Raw genomic sequence first — 14,291 nt, forward strand, 5'->3', positions numbered from 1 at the left:
AGAATGAGGCATGCAACTATTTAAGGCACGGCAGGATCAATCCAGCCTGGTTCGGTTGTCTGAGACCTGAATGATGAGGGAAATGTGTGGAAACAAGTGGAAACGTACGCAGAGAAACAACAGCCAAAAGCCCCTAATTCATGTGGATTGGGATGAGCGCAATGCAGCTGCCAATCCTCACGGAGTAAAACATGGCTATTAGAATTGACGCTGCTATAAGAATACCTCGGGAGATACGTGGTGAATACTCCAGACATGCGGATTTTCTCAACAAAGTACTCAATCTCAGGACAGTAACTACAATTTCGCTTTGACCGAACTCTCCAAGCTCTTCCATCGCAGGTCCGTGAGGAGCAACGATCTCGGATACTCGGCCGGAATCTCTTGTCCCAGAATCAGCAATGCAAGCATCTGTGCCGACCGAAAGGCCCGAACCATGCCGATCCCCTGGTATGCACCGCAAACCCACTGATGCCTTCTATTGGGCGATGGTATGCGTCCCACAAAGGGATTGGCATCCTGGGTGAAGGCCACGCAGCCGCTCCAGGCATGCGTGGTTTCGACTATGTCCGTCCCGAAATCAAATAGCTGAGGGACGACGGCGCGGAGATGGGTATGTGGAAGGAGGTCTCTTGCGCTGTCGTCACTGGTAGCTGGGCGTCCGGTGTTGGCTCGGCCTATGATAAACGCTCCATCGGGTCGTTGGATCATGTAGTCATAGTCTTTCTCCGCGTAGCGAAGCCAGAAAGAGCTGTTGACGCGTAGAGTAGCCAGAAAGAGCTGTTGACGCGTAGAGTAGCCCCCTGCGGCACTTGACGCTGCACATTCGCGCGCACTGGCGAGACGAACGGCTGCAGCTCGTGGACAAGGTGGCTCATCCAGCCGTTCGTGGCATGGACGACATGACGAGCTCGAATATCGCCTCGCGTTGTTCTAACGGTAGCGACGTTGCTATCGTCCTCATCCTCGATCGAGGTGACAGACGTGTTTGTCTGGACGGAAAGTCCGTTCTCATCGACAAATCGTTCGAATAGAGCCGTGACCAGCTTGTACGGCCAAACCGAAGCTGCTGGCATTCCAATCGCCCCGATACACTTGTCCGAGCAATGGCGCTCGTCAAGCAGCTTCCTCGAGGTATAGAGAGTATATCTGGCCGCAAGTTCCGGTACAGACTTGCGCATCTCATCCAGAGCCCGCTTCGCTCGGCCAAGAGTAGCCTCGTCATGATAGCAGTCCAGTCCTTCTAACAGGCGGAAGTCACATTGGATATCGTTTTCCTTCACACAGGCAGCGATCGCGTCGAGATGGCTGTGCTCAAACTGCATCACACGGAGCGCTTCCTGTCTTCCGTAGTTTCGCTCGCGCTCGAACCAGACACCCGGACTTATGACTTTAACGTGGCCTCCATTTCGGCCCGTCGCGCCGGAGCACAGATCGCGGGCTTCGACGATGACAATCTTCAGGTCGGGTCGATGGGCGTACAGCGTGCGGGTGAGACTGGCAGCCGTAATCCCAGAGCCGATGATCACTATATCCGCGTGCTCAGACCATGGGGACTGGAGCGTGCTTATCTTTGAAGGCTCCGATAGCCAGAATGGCTGGGTAGGATTCGGGACTGGGAGGCCAGGATCCACGATGCCTGGCTCGTAGATTCCTTCTGGCGACGTTGACATGGTCGATCGAGCTCGATCGATCGATTATGGGTTTGATGTTGAATTCTAGTTAATTTAGGAGGGTATGCGAGGATAGGAATCAATTCAGTTGAAGGGATCGAGCAGATAAGTCGTTGAAAGCAAACGGCGATCCCCCGCACGCGCGATGCCTGATTGGTGTGCCTCACCCCTCAGGCTCCCAGGATCATGGCCGGTGCAATGGATTAAGAACAGTAAATTTTGTGCTGTTTGCACTGTTTGATTTATCAGTAGGTTCATAGCAAATCGTACTTTCTATTTCCTAAATCCCCAGTTCATGAGTAAACAAAGAACACCTCCATCAGTCAACCATCCTATGAAGCTATACGCAACCCTCATCATTGGCTACGCCAATGGCAAATGGATGAGCTCGAGGGCATGATGTAAATCCAAGGACAGTTGTGGGAACTTCCTCCTAACTAGTATCTTCTCTTGTATACTACCTCGGTTGTGCAACATCGTTACGAATGCACGCTAACCATCCTAGGGATAGATACTACCAGTATAGGGACATTCACTGCTTCATCCAGAGATTCATGATGGAACTCTCCAGGATCTTAGCAAATTCAAGAAGATCCTCAGGATATAAATTCAACCTCAATGTGAGAGATTCTCTTCTCCCTTTCTTCCTCTCTCCAACCCTCCACTTCCTCTGCTACTCTCTGTCCTGTTGACTCAAACAACTCCAATCCCAAAAACAACCCAAACCACCTTATCCACCGCCACCATGAAGTTTGATCTTCGTTTCCTCTTCACCCTCCTCGTTGTGCTGACCATTGCGGCTGCCGTCCCTGTCCCCGCTGCTGATGCCGACGTTGATGAGGTTGGTGATGTCGGTAATGATGGTGAGGCCCTCGGCATCCTCGTCACTCCCAGTGGCCGTCGTCGTGACAGGTGTGGTCAGGTCTGCACCGGCCATAATGACTGCAATGGCAAGTGCGGCAAATGTGTGAACTTCCTCTGCAAGAGTCTGTGACCCTATCCATTTTCCTTTCTCCTTTTCTCTTCCCTCCTCCTCCTCCCTGCAACTTGCTTCCACTCCTTTTGTCTCCTTAGCAAAGGCAACCCAAAAAAGTCAATCCTGTACAGTATACCTCCACGCAGGACTAGGCTAACTTTGACAAAGAGTAATCATCACTCTCGCAACTCCCTCTTCTTATGGTTGAGATCTTAGGGGCCGGATCATCGGATTCGAAATGGTGAGCCACTCTTCTCCTCTCTATCCCCTCTCAGACCAAATCCCAATCTCGATCTCAACTAATCTTTCCACGTGGACGGAAGACCGCTCTCGAGACTAGCCTCCGATTTGCGATTGAGTTGTTGATCGACCTACTGGATTGGGTCTACGGCGATCCTTATGAGAGACTGGGTGAATATTACATGGAAGAGTTCGAGGATTGGGATGAGGTGCCTTAATGGGAGTCTGTGATCTTGAGATGGCTTAGCTACCCTGGGTCCTTCTTGGTCTAGTCAATTCATTCACCGGTTTCTGCGAGATTTTGTTTGTGGTGTAGTCTCTCTTCTGGTAGGCTTTTTCGTAGGTTCGATAGGATTATTGGCTTGTTCACATGTACGTGTGGCTAGAATAGAGCTAGGCATACCATTTTTTTTTTTTTTTTTTTTTTTTTTTTTTTTTTTTGGTTGACTGGTGGTTCTGGACAAGTGCGTTTAAAAGAGGCCCCGAATACGTCGCAACTTGCGGATATATATATCACCGTTTGTTGTAAACAGCTGGTCACTATTAGTATGAACGAAGTAAAATTATATTGGACCATCCTTTCCGCACCAAAGCCCAGACCCTCCAAGAAGTCCAATTTCATATAGTACCTGGCATTATTAAACCTACCTAACTATCGTGTCTTAATGAAAGGTAGTACCTATAGATCAGGGCCACGTGACTGCACTGCAATGCGAATGTGGAGCGCCAAGTGGAGTGGCTGAGCCAATCGCTCCCTCCCATCGCATTCCGTTCCATCGAAATTTTCCACTCACCCAAAAAAACCTCCTCGAATTCATTTTGGATGGAACCAAAAAGTAAAGCCCAACGCGGGGCTCGAACCCGCAGCCTTGTGATTAAGAGTCACACGCTCTACCGATTGAGCTAGCCAGGCTGGCTTGTTGAAAAGGGTTTCTAACATCTAGTACAGGTGCTATCTGGGAACTTCACGTCCATGCAGCCTACATTGGTACAATCGGTCTTAGGAGGATGTCGTCACTGATCAGGGATTGTGCTCCTGGAATCCTAGCGGTGGCGAGGGTCGATGGCTAGGGAGGACGCGTCCGATGATGTCTTATCACGATATTTCTAAGCAAGGCTGCCTCCGGTGGCCGCGCTTCCCCAGCAGAACCATGCTCACCATCGGGAATCACCGGGCCAGAGCCGACACCATAACAGGCAGACAGGCAGCAGGCTTTGTAACGTAAAGAAAAAAAGACCTGAGGCCTGGAGATATGCGGGTATGCAGTTACGCGCTCTCGTGGATGACCCTGTGGCATTGATCAGTTGAGCCGGTGAGAACTATAAAAAGTGACATGCAGCAAAACCCAAAGATGAAATCACACGGAGCTGCGGCAATGGTGTATTCCGCGCAGGGCTGTGAACTGTAGCCCTATACAACCTCGAATACTGCCGCGCAAGGGGTCTGACCTCAATTCGATAGGATATCGCGACTCTAAAAAGAAGACGACTCCGTTGCGCGCGCCTTCCGCAACACGGAGTCGAGCGTCCAAAATAGCATGCAGGATGAGTTCAGTCGATCAGTGGACCACCGACAATGGTTCTCTGTATTTTATCAATACACGGTAGGTTGTTGACGTCGAGTTCTGCCCGGGAATGTGCTCGGACCCTCGCGATGCCGAACTGTGGCTACGGCGCTTGACGGACAGGAGAAAAAACAAAAAGAAGCAACCGTAGCCAGTGAAGTCTGTGGCTGAGGCGGAGTCGCACAGTGTCTTGCGCGAGAGGGGCATGAGGCTGAGACGGTTCGGCCCCCTGGGAAGCTCACTAGGCTCCTTTTCTGATCATGACATTGGCGATCGCGGTGGATCGCTCGTATTGAGACGAACCGGGGGCTCTTATTCTTAGAACAGAGCGATGGCATCACTGAAATAGAATTCCGATCAGAGAGCCGACCAAAACAGGTTGCAGGATTCTCGTAGGTTACCAGCGGAATGGAACCAAACGACCGATCGTCTCAGGATATACCCGCAACGGAGAACGGCGGTTGTAGAGCAAATGAGCGGGCCAGCAAGGGCTGGCGGGTACTGAGGCTTAAGCTGCAGGACATTGTGAAGTTGAGATCGCATCAGAGCCAACTGATTCCATGCAGGAAGTATCGTCATGCATGACAAGCATCGGGAGTCCAGACGGAAAAGCGAAATCCAGCGAGGAATGTCAGACGGAGAGAAAGGAGGAGGCAGTGGCAGTTGGACGGAGGGAAGTTGTCGTAGGGATTGCGGCGCAGGAACACGAGGGTCAAGCCACAGCGGCGTGAAAATAAAATACCAGAACAAAACGATCAAATAATAAAACCAAGAACTAAACAATAAAAATGACAGAATGACGAGCGACAGAGCACGACGAGGGGATCACCGCCCTGATTGTCATCATGGGGGGTGGACTAGAGCGTCCCCGACTTCTCGAAAGAGTAAGCGTGATGGGGGAAGGAGCGGCGCTAAGCTGAAACGGGGAAGCATGAAGGAGAGGGTGGGGACCGGCGGGACCAATCAGACACCCGGGAGGTGATCCAAAGCCACCGAAAAGCACAGCCTGCAGGCATCAGCCACAGGGAACCGGAATGCCTGAGAAAATCGCGGTATCATTCGACTGTATTGTGGCATTTCCTCCCATCATCTGCCACACGCCTTTCTGGTTACCGCCAGAAACATGCCGTCATCGTAATTTTGGAGCTGTCGGCGTCTGCGCTAGTGTATTGCGCTAGCTGCTAAACATGGGTGCCTTCCTCCCCAGGTGTTTACTCTTTCCCGTACCTGGTCTGCTGCGTAGTCCCCAGTAGAGTATTTATACCTCCCAAGCCCCCGCTGCATATCCCCTGGATATCTTCACTCGCAACCTCTTCACAGCGTCTACTTCTACTTCTACTGTCTGCTCTACAGTCTCCTTTACGAAGACTTCAGCTCCAACATCCACATCTCTGATTTCGGCCCCCAAGCCCATCCCTCCGTTTCCTCTACCTGTCTTGCGACTCCCCCCAATCCGTCACAGTGTCGCCCTTCGACGCATCTCGCCTTTTTCGCCAACACGAACGCTCGTCCATACGGGACTCGATATTCCCGCGCATAGTGCCTCGCAGAAGATTGTCCCTGCGTCGAGCACCCACTATGCCTGCCCCCATCATCCAGAATATTTCGGAGCCCGTCGTGCCCGTGCGCGAGCTCGAGGTTGACGAGGAATATGTCATGACCAACTTCGAACGTCACGCCAGCCACTGCTACCAATGCGCAGACCCTCTGCAGGTTCACCAGGAGGACCGTTCGCTCTGTGACCGTGGACACCAGTACGCCCTGGACGTGGCCGACTACATCTACAGCAAGAATGGCAAGGCATACTCCGTTGTGGGTCGCGAAACCAACCAGCCCACCATGGTCAGGATCCCCCGCAACTCCGTTGCCGTGCGTGGTCTCCTGCTTGCCATTGAGGATGGCCTGCGCCTGCACCGTCGGGAGCGGCAGCAGGTCCAGACCGCTGCCCCTGTCATCAGCTACGACCGGACCTACCTTGTCCCACCTCGTCGTCGGGTTACACAGCCGGCACCCCAGCAGCCGGCATACAATGAGATCATCGAGAGGGAGCCACGCACCCCCAAGCGTCGTCGGGTCATTGTCTACCCTTCCCCGCGCAGCTCGCCCAGCCGGGGTTCGTTGTACGAGGCTGATGCGGCTGATCGCGTCGAGCGTTTCAAGGAATCCTCTCGCATTTACCGACCGGCTGAATACCACCGTTGAACGTGTCTGGGCCATTCTCGATCATCGAGGCCTGGCGTTTCGTATTACTTCTACGGTTTCCACCCACCACCACCGGCCCCATTTCTCCGCCATTCTGCTGGCAGATGCGACTTTAGACCCCCAATGTCTGACACCTTGTGAAACACAAGTAGCTTCGCACCCCCGAACAGAGCCCAGCGGGCTCTGGCCACGGAGCCATTTCGCCCGACTCCTTAGGAGTTTGGGTATTATCTTCTTTCTCATGCGCATTTGAATTTTGCCGTATTCATTTGACCTTGAGACTTTTGGGATTGCCGGGATTGATTTCTCTGCGTTCTGTCGCTGGCTATTTCCTATGTTTTGGATTTTGCTTGCTCTTGTTCCTTGTTTCTGAATCACCCTAAACGGATCGAGAAACAATACCAAACACCAAACAAAATTGAAAAGAAAAAAGGCGACCAAAAAAAAAAAAGCTGTTTGCGTGGCTTCGATTGGCGAATGCCCGAATGTCGTACATGATTCGCACAGCGATCTGCAAGACACCTCGTCGGACGTAGTGACTCACCGAGTCTACTTCTCCGCACCATTCAGCATCGAGGCCAGTTTAGTCCGAGTGCTGATGATTGGAGGGTGATAAGATTGAGGCTACCACGAAATTCCTTTCCTTTGTTTGACTAGTTAGTTACCGAGTTCTGTACTTGTGCATGAATGATACGATTCTCCACCACTGAGCTGTTTGATGTACTGTGTAGTGCGAACTGAATCTGTAGCTACTTAGGGGTGTTCTAACGCTATACTCCAACATGCTAGTAGGCAGTAGCGGCCGCACCGAGGTAGTCAGCAGTATATTCTGAAGATCATCCAACATTTCCACCCACCTCTGCAAGACAGAAGAGAAAAAGAAAAACGAGAGTACGTACCTCGACCAGAAGAAGGGTGAGTAACCTGGCAGTCCGTGAGTCATGCGAACGCCGGTCATCCTCATTGGCCCGACTAGTCATGCACGTTGGATGCAGGCAGCTGGACGTTGGAGTGGCATCCATGACTAGGCCGAATGGGTATGACCCGTCTGCAGGTCGGTATTGCAGTATTGCAGTATTTCAGTAATTTCGAGGTTCTGGTGGGTTATGGCGGTGCAGAGTTATTCATACTTCATGTAGTATTCCGTTGGTGGTGTGGGTACGGGGCTGGTGGATGGTGGATGGTGGAGTGGGGTTTGTGTGTGCCCCGGTGGGGAGGAGGATCCTTTGCTTCTCGTGGGGGGTGCCAAGGCTATTTGTTAGTATAGGTAGGTAGTTGCTAGTTACATGCAAAAAAAGGAGGGTAGAGCGGGAAAGGGAAAAAGAATCGACGAAGGTAGTAAAAGGAGGGGGACAATATGTACTACGCAGTACAGACTATAGAAGGTACGATAGACCTATGTGCTCTTTCTGGTTTGGTGTACTCCTCGCCAGTTTTTTTTCTTTCTTTCTTTCTTTCTTTTTTTTTTTCTTTCTTTTTTTTTTAAAAAAAAATATATCTGAGCACACTGACCAAGTGGCTTTAACAAGATACCCTACGCTAGACTGTAATCTTACCTGTTTTATTTATTATTTTTCAGGGCTTTATAATGGGTTGACGGGACAGGAGCTGTAGAGTAACAAGTGCCAAGCTCGGTATACTTCATGCCGAGATTGTATACAAATAAGATTCTGGCCCCGTACTGCGGTTCTGCGACAGATCTAATCTAACAATCATGTTCTGTAGATAGCAAAAAGCTTAGGTTGACGTGAAAGAAGCATATTAAGTTTGAAGACATTTAATCTATAGTAAGCTCACGTGGCTCAAATGCAGCTTTCATTTCCATAATTCTTATGTCCCTGGTATTATCTATCCTGATTGCTATCAACAGTCTTTCAAACCGCATACAGAAGAGCCTGCCGACCACAGTTCATACATTCCTTCATTGTAGAGAACATGCTGACACAGCCCTTTCTCCTGGATTCACCATTCCTGGTGTATATGGAGGGCATGATGTTGCCTAAAAATATTTAGTAGGATTGATATGGAACAGCACCGGTAGAGCACTCCAAGCATCAGCCAGTCAGTGCAGGACGATTCCGGAATAAACCGAAATATTTTAGCTCTCATCCATTATCTCTAGTGAATATATGATAAGAAGATGGTCGAGCAAAGAGGGCGAGGCGGTCACGGGACTGGTCAAGGTGCGAAGGGTCGCTTGTTCATCTTCTTGTTGCTATATTGATCCTCGCACCTTTCTCTCACTTCCTTCATACAAACCATCTCGTGGACCCCGCCACTCTCGTGTCTCGTTTCCCAAACGTGCTTCATAGATTCATCCAGGCGATATCATTGGGTTGTCGTGTCAAATTGGTAAATCTCGCTCTTCTGGATGATTCTCGTGGGGAAACAGTGAGAAGGCGTGAAAGATCACTAACGTATGCTGAGTTTAGCTTTAGCTTCTGTCAAGACCCTCACGATGTCTGCCTACTTCCAGCCTGAGGAGCTGCGTGTTGTCCTCGACCAGCTTGCCAGGGATCCGTATGAGGAAGAACTCCACGACAGGCGATTCCGTGATACCTACTCCCCATTCAACCCGGTTCACCATGGCCATCGCGACGGCGACCATGAGGTTCAACTGTCTGAGATGCCTGTGACTCCTCGCCCGGCAAGTAGGCCCGTTCCAGTGCCAACGATGGCCTCCGGCCAGCAGTCAAGCACTCCCTACCCCGTGGGCGCCGGCAGTGATGGCGAAAACCAAGCCCTGGAAACTGAAAACATCAAACAAATTGGCCAGATCGGCATCTATGAGCGCATCAGACACTGGCGTCGATCGTCCTGCCAGTGGCCTCTTCCCAATGCTCCCGTAGCAGGAGAAACACGATATGCAGCCAGTGTCGATCAGCTTGAGATTCTCACTGAGATTGCCTCATCTTACAGCGGCTCTACCGACGGCAATTGGTAAGTTAAAGCAACAGGATTGCCTATGAAGACATACCTAACAGACGGGAATAGTATTCATGCAAACGGTGACATCGAAATCCACGGCACTTGCGTCAGTCCCGTTCCTCAGCAAACCACACTCAACCCTCCCGTGAAAAAGACCAAGGGAACCATCAAGGGCGGTAGAACCCAGGGCAATATTCCCACTCCTGAATCGTCCCCAAAGAACGATGACGAACATACCCCGGGGAAATCGAACGAAGGTAATCAGCAAATCAATACTAAGGAATCCTTCAGCAAGAGACGCCGCAGCGCTCGCATTGCGGCTCTCACCAAAGCCGGAAAATAGGGAGCTGGCCCGTGAGTACTTTGCAAGACAATCACTGACCGTCCTGATATCAATGATGAGAGACTAACCTTGGCTAGAAAATTCCTTACTTTTCAACATAACAGCCTAAGCTACGCTCTTCAAGGGGTAGCACATGTTCTTGTATCTGACTGGACTCTGGTGCTCTGACTTATTCTGGGATGGCGACTGGTGTTCATTTCAATCTTGTTGCAGTATGGGCAATCATAATATCCTGGACCTACGGTGTTTGGCGGCACAGTCGATGCATAGCTGTGATAGGAGTTTAGGAATTGATTTTTGTCATTTTTGATGAAGCCAACGGCACGATGCTTTTTCTTTCTTTGCTTTTGCTCCCTTGTTCCTCACGGACAGACGATGACAGTAATGACTCGACTGAAGATATAGAGGGCAGCAGACTCACTGGGCCAGAATCGTGGAATAAAAAAAGATCAATGCTCGCGTTGAACTTCTTCTTTCTATAAGTATGTCTTGTCCCATCACGGTTGAACCATGGCTAACAGCCATGCAATCCATCCTTACCTGACTGCATGACGATCCCTGTTCTTGGCTTGCAGGTTAGCCAGGCGAGCGAGGGAGTCAGCGCAAGAGGCAGACCCTGGTCGGTGCTAGGTGGCAATAAGACAACCAGTCTGTGGAGATTTCGCTTCTGTGGCTGGTGCTCTTTTCCATTTTTCCATTCTTGGTTCGTATTTTTTTTTGTCAAAGCAATATTTAACCTGTCGGGGTCGCCTGATGATCGCGAAACCCAAACCTTACGCGACAATAAGAGAGACACCTTCGCGACCCAGACGACCCCGCACGGCGGGTGTGTGGATGGCGACGAGACTCGGAGGGAGGGAAGGTTTGTCAACGAGAAACAGAGGTGGATGGTAAAAACCGGAAAGGAAGAGAGAAAGAGAGAGACAGTGGAAGAAGAGATAGAGTGAGTTAGTTTCCTCCCCGTTCAATAGGAGCCCTGCCATGTGACCGGCATTTACCGGCCCTCCATCTTATCCTCCCAGAGGTCATGCGACGCTTCCATCCGCTTCTAATTATACCCCAGAATGGTATCATGAGGGTAGAGAGTTCGTCGGTAGGCTCTCCCGGATGGCTTACCAAGATCATTATCTCGAGTCAGTCTCGACCGGAGGGAAAAGGTCCAGTATACCCCGATATCAGCACCCAGAATCCACCCCAAAGTCGCAGAACCCAAGATGAGAAAAGACGAGCCCCCAAACAGACAAAACCACCACCGCTAAAGTCCTAATAAGATCTAGGTGGATGATGCACGACTGCCTTGATTCAAGCCCCCCTATTTGCATCCCCACGCTGCATGCATGGCACATCAAGATCCGACCCTCCCTCCATTTCGTCCTTCCGTGAACTTAATACACCACGCCATGCAGAGCTTTGGTCCCCCATCCAAGCTTTTCCAGCCATCCACCGGGTCAGCTGGTATCGCCGGACCCCCGGTGGATGCCACACCCGTTGCCCACCACACGGCTCGTCCACCGAAGCAGCTGCAGCTAGGGAAATCCTGCAGCCGTAGCCCAAAGTCAGGGTGGTTGCAGGTCGGCAGCAACTCCACACATTGTCTATCTGCCGTCGTCGCACGGATATAGGCAGCCGGGACAGCACAGATCAACTGGAGCCCGTGCGGTGTTACCCTCCTTCGGAGTCAACGACGCGGGTGTACTGCATTCTGATAACGGTACGAGCATCTGCATTCATTGCACAACACCACAACGGGTGCACTGACCGGTGAACGAGCTCGACTGGCAGACAGGTAGATCGAGACTGATATACTAGTAGTAATGTCCGAAGGCTCGTGCTAGCCATGCCGTGCCATGCCATGCTCTGATCCGAGCGCCATAAAGTTGCAGAAACCGGAAACCGCGCCGGCGGCAGGACTGGGATTGGTTTGGCGAGAGTGAGACATGTACCGTAGATCTCCCATGGATAGGGAGACCACGAGACCGGCGGCCGATGTCAAATGCGCCTGAAGCCGCGTCGCCGATCCTGACGCCCTAGCGGTATTGCCGTTACCGTCCGTCTCGTCATGACCCTGGGACACTATCCCCCATTCGGACAGGCTCACGTGATACAATCCCGGCCCGCCAAAGTTTCTCCGCGCATCTCAAAAGATCGAACACCGTCATCCATCCCTCTCCATCCCCGTGTCCTCTGGTCCAAGCCGTCACCATGGCCAAGAAAGGTGTGTTGTTCTCATCCGTCTCATCCTTCGCGATTGCGGCGGTCTAGTCCCGAGCTTGCCGCAGCGACTGCTGTGACATTGATGGCCCTGCTCCATGAAAACCACCAGACAATTCCAGACTGACCAGCGAATCCTTGTCCGACAGGCAAATCGCGTACCCTCCCGGTCCGGCTCATCTCCATGGCCATGACGGGCTACTTCCGAACGATGATCCGACCCCGTGCCCACCGCCCCTTGAGCATGCTCAAGTACGACCCCGTCGTGAAGAAGAAGGTGCTGTTCCTGGAAGCCACCAAGGGCGGCCGCAACCGATGATTTACGATCTCTCGACTCTTTCTTTCCCTTTGCGTTCGAACGATCAACTACTTGGCGCCTTGGGGGATGTTGGAATCGCGCGCTCCCCCCGATTCTTACCCAACTAGCATGGCGCTGAACTCAATGCTCGGAGAACGTCGGGTTGGTGCCCCCCGAGGGCTCGGAGTCGATTATTTCGGATAATGTTACCCTGTATATTAAGGCGGATCATCGGTATCGGCAGTATCGAGAATGGCTTCGACCTTCTACGGTTCGTGCAGAAGATGTATCTATATCGGTTTTGCATTCTGGCGTTTAGAGCAGTACAATCTGGGTCAAGCAACATGTTCGACATATCATATGGTCATAACTCCATTCATGCGGTAAATTTTCAATCTTGATCATGGTGCACGCCATCAACTTAATCATTCAATGGCCGGATAGAAATCCCTTGTGAATATTTAGGAAGTCAAGGGAGAAACGCTGCAAAACTTGTATGCGCGACTCGCGATAATCCTCAATCGTCCCTTCAAGTGGGTTGTTTCGAATTGCCTATTTCTATTTAAACCGAGCGTTATACCGCTCACCTATGCGAGTTAGCAACTCCCATCCCATCAACTAGGCTACTTACCTCGTGTCTTGCGCCCCCTAGAGCCCCGAGGCCACCTGCTGTTGTTCGGGTGATTGCGCTGCACCGGTGAACATTTACTGCTACCCGAGGCCAAACCAACAGGACTTGCTTTGCGCTCCAGGTACTCGGAAGAGCCCTTGCTATGTGTCCTGGTGGCTGATAAGGCTGTGGAAGCGCTCGCCTTTCGATTGCTACTGGAAAGGGGACCAGAGCCATCACGATCACTGATTTCTTCTATGCGAGAAGAAGAGCGTTGACTAACTGTTCTTTCCTGCTTACTTGTGAAAGAAAGCTGCCGAGTTCGACTGTATGTTCGTTGATTCGTGCGAGTTACTTTCCTCTCAACTGCATGTGGCTTGCTGGTTCCTCTCTCGGAGGCCTTTTCTTCATCGGAGGTCGAACGTTTGCGCTTTCCCTTGTCTGTGCCCGAGTCTTGCCCTTGAAACTTGACTGTCTTCTGCTTTATTGGCTGGCATTTTGTGGGAAACTGTTCTTCCATAGACTCTGCCTGGATCGTAGACGGCACATCTTCGCTTGTCTGCGGTGTTGTTTCCACCGTTTCTTCAACTGGTTGGGGGTAAGAAACCTGTGAAGCTGTTTCCTGAGGCTCCTCCCCGGCTTTGTTTGCCGCATCGAGCGCCCCTGAAGCTTCTTGCTCATTTGCCATCATGCCGGGCACCATGACAAAGTCAGTAAAATTATCTGCAGGAGTTGAGCAACGGGCTGGAGAAATCTGTCGTCGTATACTCGAAAATGGCACTATACCGACACTAACAGATGTTTGTGAATCAGGGATTCCTATTTGCTTGCTCATTGCTGGTTGGGAGTTTCCGACATCGAGGTCCCCTGCGTTTGGAGAAGAGAACAAACTCCTTTGGATGCTTTCGGTCCGGTAAATGAATTCGGTTGTCTGAAGAGGCCCCTGGCCTGGAGTTCTGCAATCTCCTTGAGACACTGGAACCAAGGGACTGCCTATAGGAGCATCGGACATAGCATTGACCGGACAGTTCAAATCCATAGAAGGGTCATCAATGGACTTTTTAGAGTTTCCGGACTGCAATAAAGTTTCCAATCGAGACCAAACATCCGACATTGGCCCCTGCGATGAGATGGAGCGCAATTGGTCCAGTGTTTCCTTAACACTTTTCACCCAGCCTTCTGCATCCTGAACTCTCCGGAGCAAGGCATGTATCTCGACTTTAGCCTTAGATTTGCCAGCTTCTA

The 14,291-nt window shown here is 51.2% G+C and overlaps 6 protein-coding genes and 1 non-coding gene across 7 annotated transcripts; 5 read left to right on the forward strand and 2 right to left on the reverse strand.

The window, feature by feature from the left end:
• Positions 1-251: 251 nt before the first annotated feature.
• On the reverse strand, positions 252-1,776 carry P170DRAFT_432827 (NAD(P)/FAD-dependent oxidoreductase). The gene has a single exon (XM_024848348.1). It carries the CDS (start codon positions 1,671-1,673, stop codon positions 708-710), a length of 966 nt encoding a protein of 321 aa, XP_024710596.1. The 5' UTR covers positions 1,674-1,776; the 3' UTR covers positions 252-707.
• A 1,953-nt stretch (positions 1,777-3,729) lies between these two features.
• P170DRAFT_t21 lies at positions 3,730-3,802 on the reverse strand. The gene has a single exon. It is a non-coding gene; the product is annotated as a tRNA-Lys (tRNA).
• A 2,230-nt stretch (positions 3,803-6,032) lies between these two features.
• Positions 6,033-6,656, forward strand: P170DRAFT_470714 (uncharacterized protein; the record flags this gene model as incomplete). The annotated part of the gene is made up of 1 exon (XM_024852781.1): positions 6,033-6,656. The coding sequence occupies one exon, from the start codon at positions 6,033-6,035 to the stop codon at positions 6,654-6,656; it is 624 nt and encodes a 207-aa protein (XP_024710597.1).
• A 2,458-nt stretch (positions 6,657-9,114) lies between these two features.
• Positions 9,115-9,927, forward strand: P170DRAFT_470715 (uncharacterized protein; the record flags this gene model as incomplete). Its single annotated transcript, XM_024852782.1, has 2 exons — positions 9,115-9,596; positions 9,651-9,927. 2 exons carry the CDS (start codon positions 9,115-9,117, stop codon positions 9,925-9,927), a joined length of 759 nt encoding a protein of 252 aa, XP_024710598.1.
• A 308-nt stretch (positions 9,928-10,235) lies between these two features.
• Positions 10,236-11,367, forward strand: P170DRAFT_37341 (uncharacterized protein). Its single transcript, XM_024845242.1, has 2 exons — positions 10,236-10,870; positions 10,950-11,367. The coding sequence occupies exons 1-2, from the start codon at positions 10,476-10,478 to the stop codon at positions 11,143-11,145; spliced, it is 591 nt and encodes a 196-aa protein (XP_024710599.1). The 5' UTR covers positions 10,236-10,475; the 3' UTR covers positions 11,146-11,367.
• P170DRAFT_432835 (uncharacterized protein) lies at positions 11,087-11,832 on the forward strand. Its single transcript, XM_024848349.1, has one exon. The coding sequence runs from the start codon at positions 11,265-11,267 to the stop codon at positions 11,547-11,549; it is 285 nt and encodes a 94-aa protein (XP_024710600.1). The 5' UTR covers positions 11,087-11,264; the 3' UTR covers positions 11,550-11,832.
• Positions 11,833-12,129: 297 nt separating this feature from the next.
• Positions 12,130-12,457, forward strand: P170DRAFT_470716 (mitochondrial 54S ribosomal protein bL33m; the record flags this gene model as incomplete). The annotated part of the gene is made up of 2 exons (XM_024852783.1): positions 12,130-12,142; positions 12,288-12,457. The coding sequence occupies 2 exons, from the start codon at positions 12,130-12,132 to the stop codon at positions 12,455-12,457; spliced, it is 183 nt and encodes a 60-aa protein (XP_024710601.1).
• Positions 12,458-14,291: the final 1,834 nt, after the last annotated feature.

This window comes from Aspergillus steynii (genome assembly GCF_002849105.1).
Source record: "Aspergillus steynii IBT 23096 chromosome Unknown P170scaffold_1, whole genome shotgun sequence".
Taxonomy (NCBI): domain Eukaryota; kingdom Fungi; phylum Ascomycota; class Eurotiomycetes; order Eurotiales; family Aspergillaceae; genus Aspergillus; species Aspergillus steynii.

Bases quoted from the DNA above. Each gene is read 5' to 3' on its own strand.
- P170DRAFT_432835 (XM_024848349.1), top strand. From the start codon at position 11,265: ATGGCACATCAAGATCCGACCCTCCCTCCATTTCGTCCTTCCGTGAAC.
- P170DRAFT_432827 (XM_024848348.1), bottom strand. From the start codon at position 1,673: ATGTCAACGTCGCCAGAAGGAATCTACGAGCCAGGCATCGTGGATCCT.
- P170DRAFT_37341 (XM_024845242.1), top strand. From the start codon at position 10,476: ATGACGATCCCTGTTCTTGGCTTGCAGGTTAGCCAGGCGAGCGAGGGA. The intron at 10,871-10,949 runs GTGAGTTAGTTT...TTATCCTCCCAG, and splicing joins ACAGTGGAAGAAGAGATAGA to AGGTCATGCGACGCTTCCAT.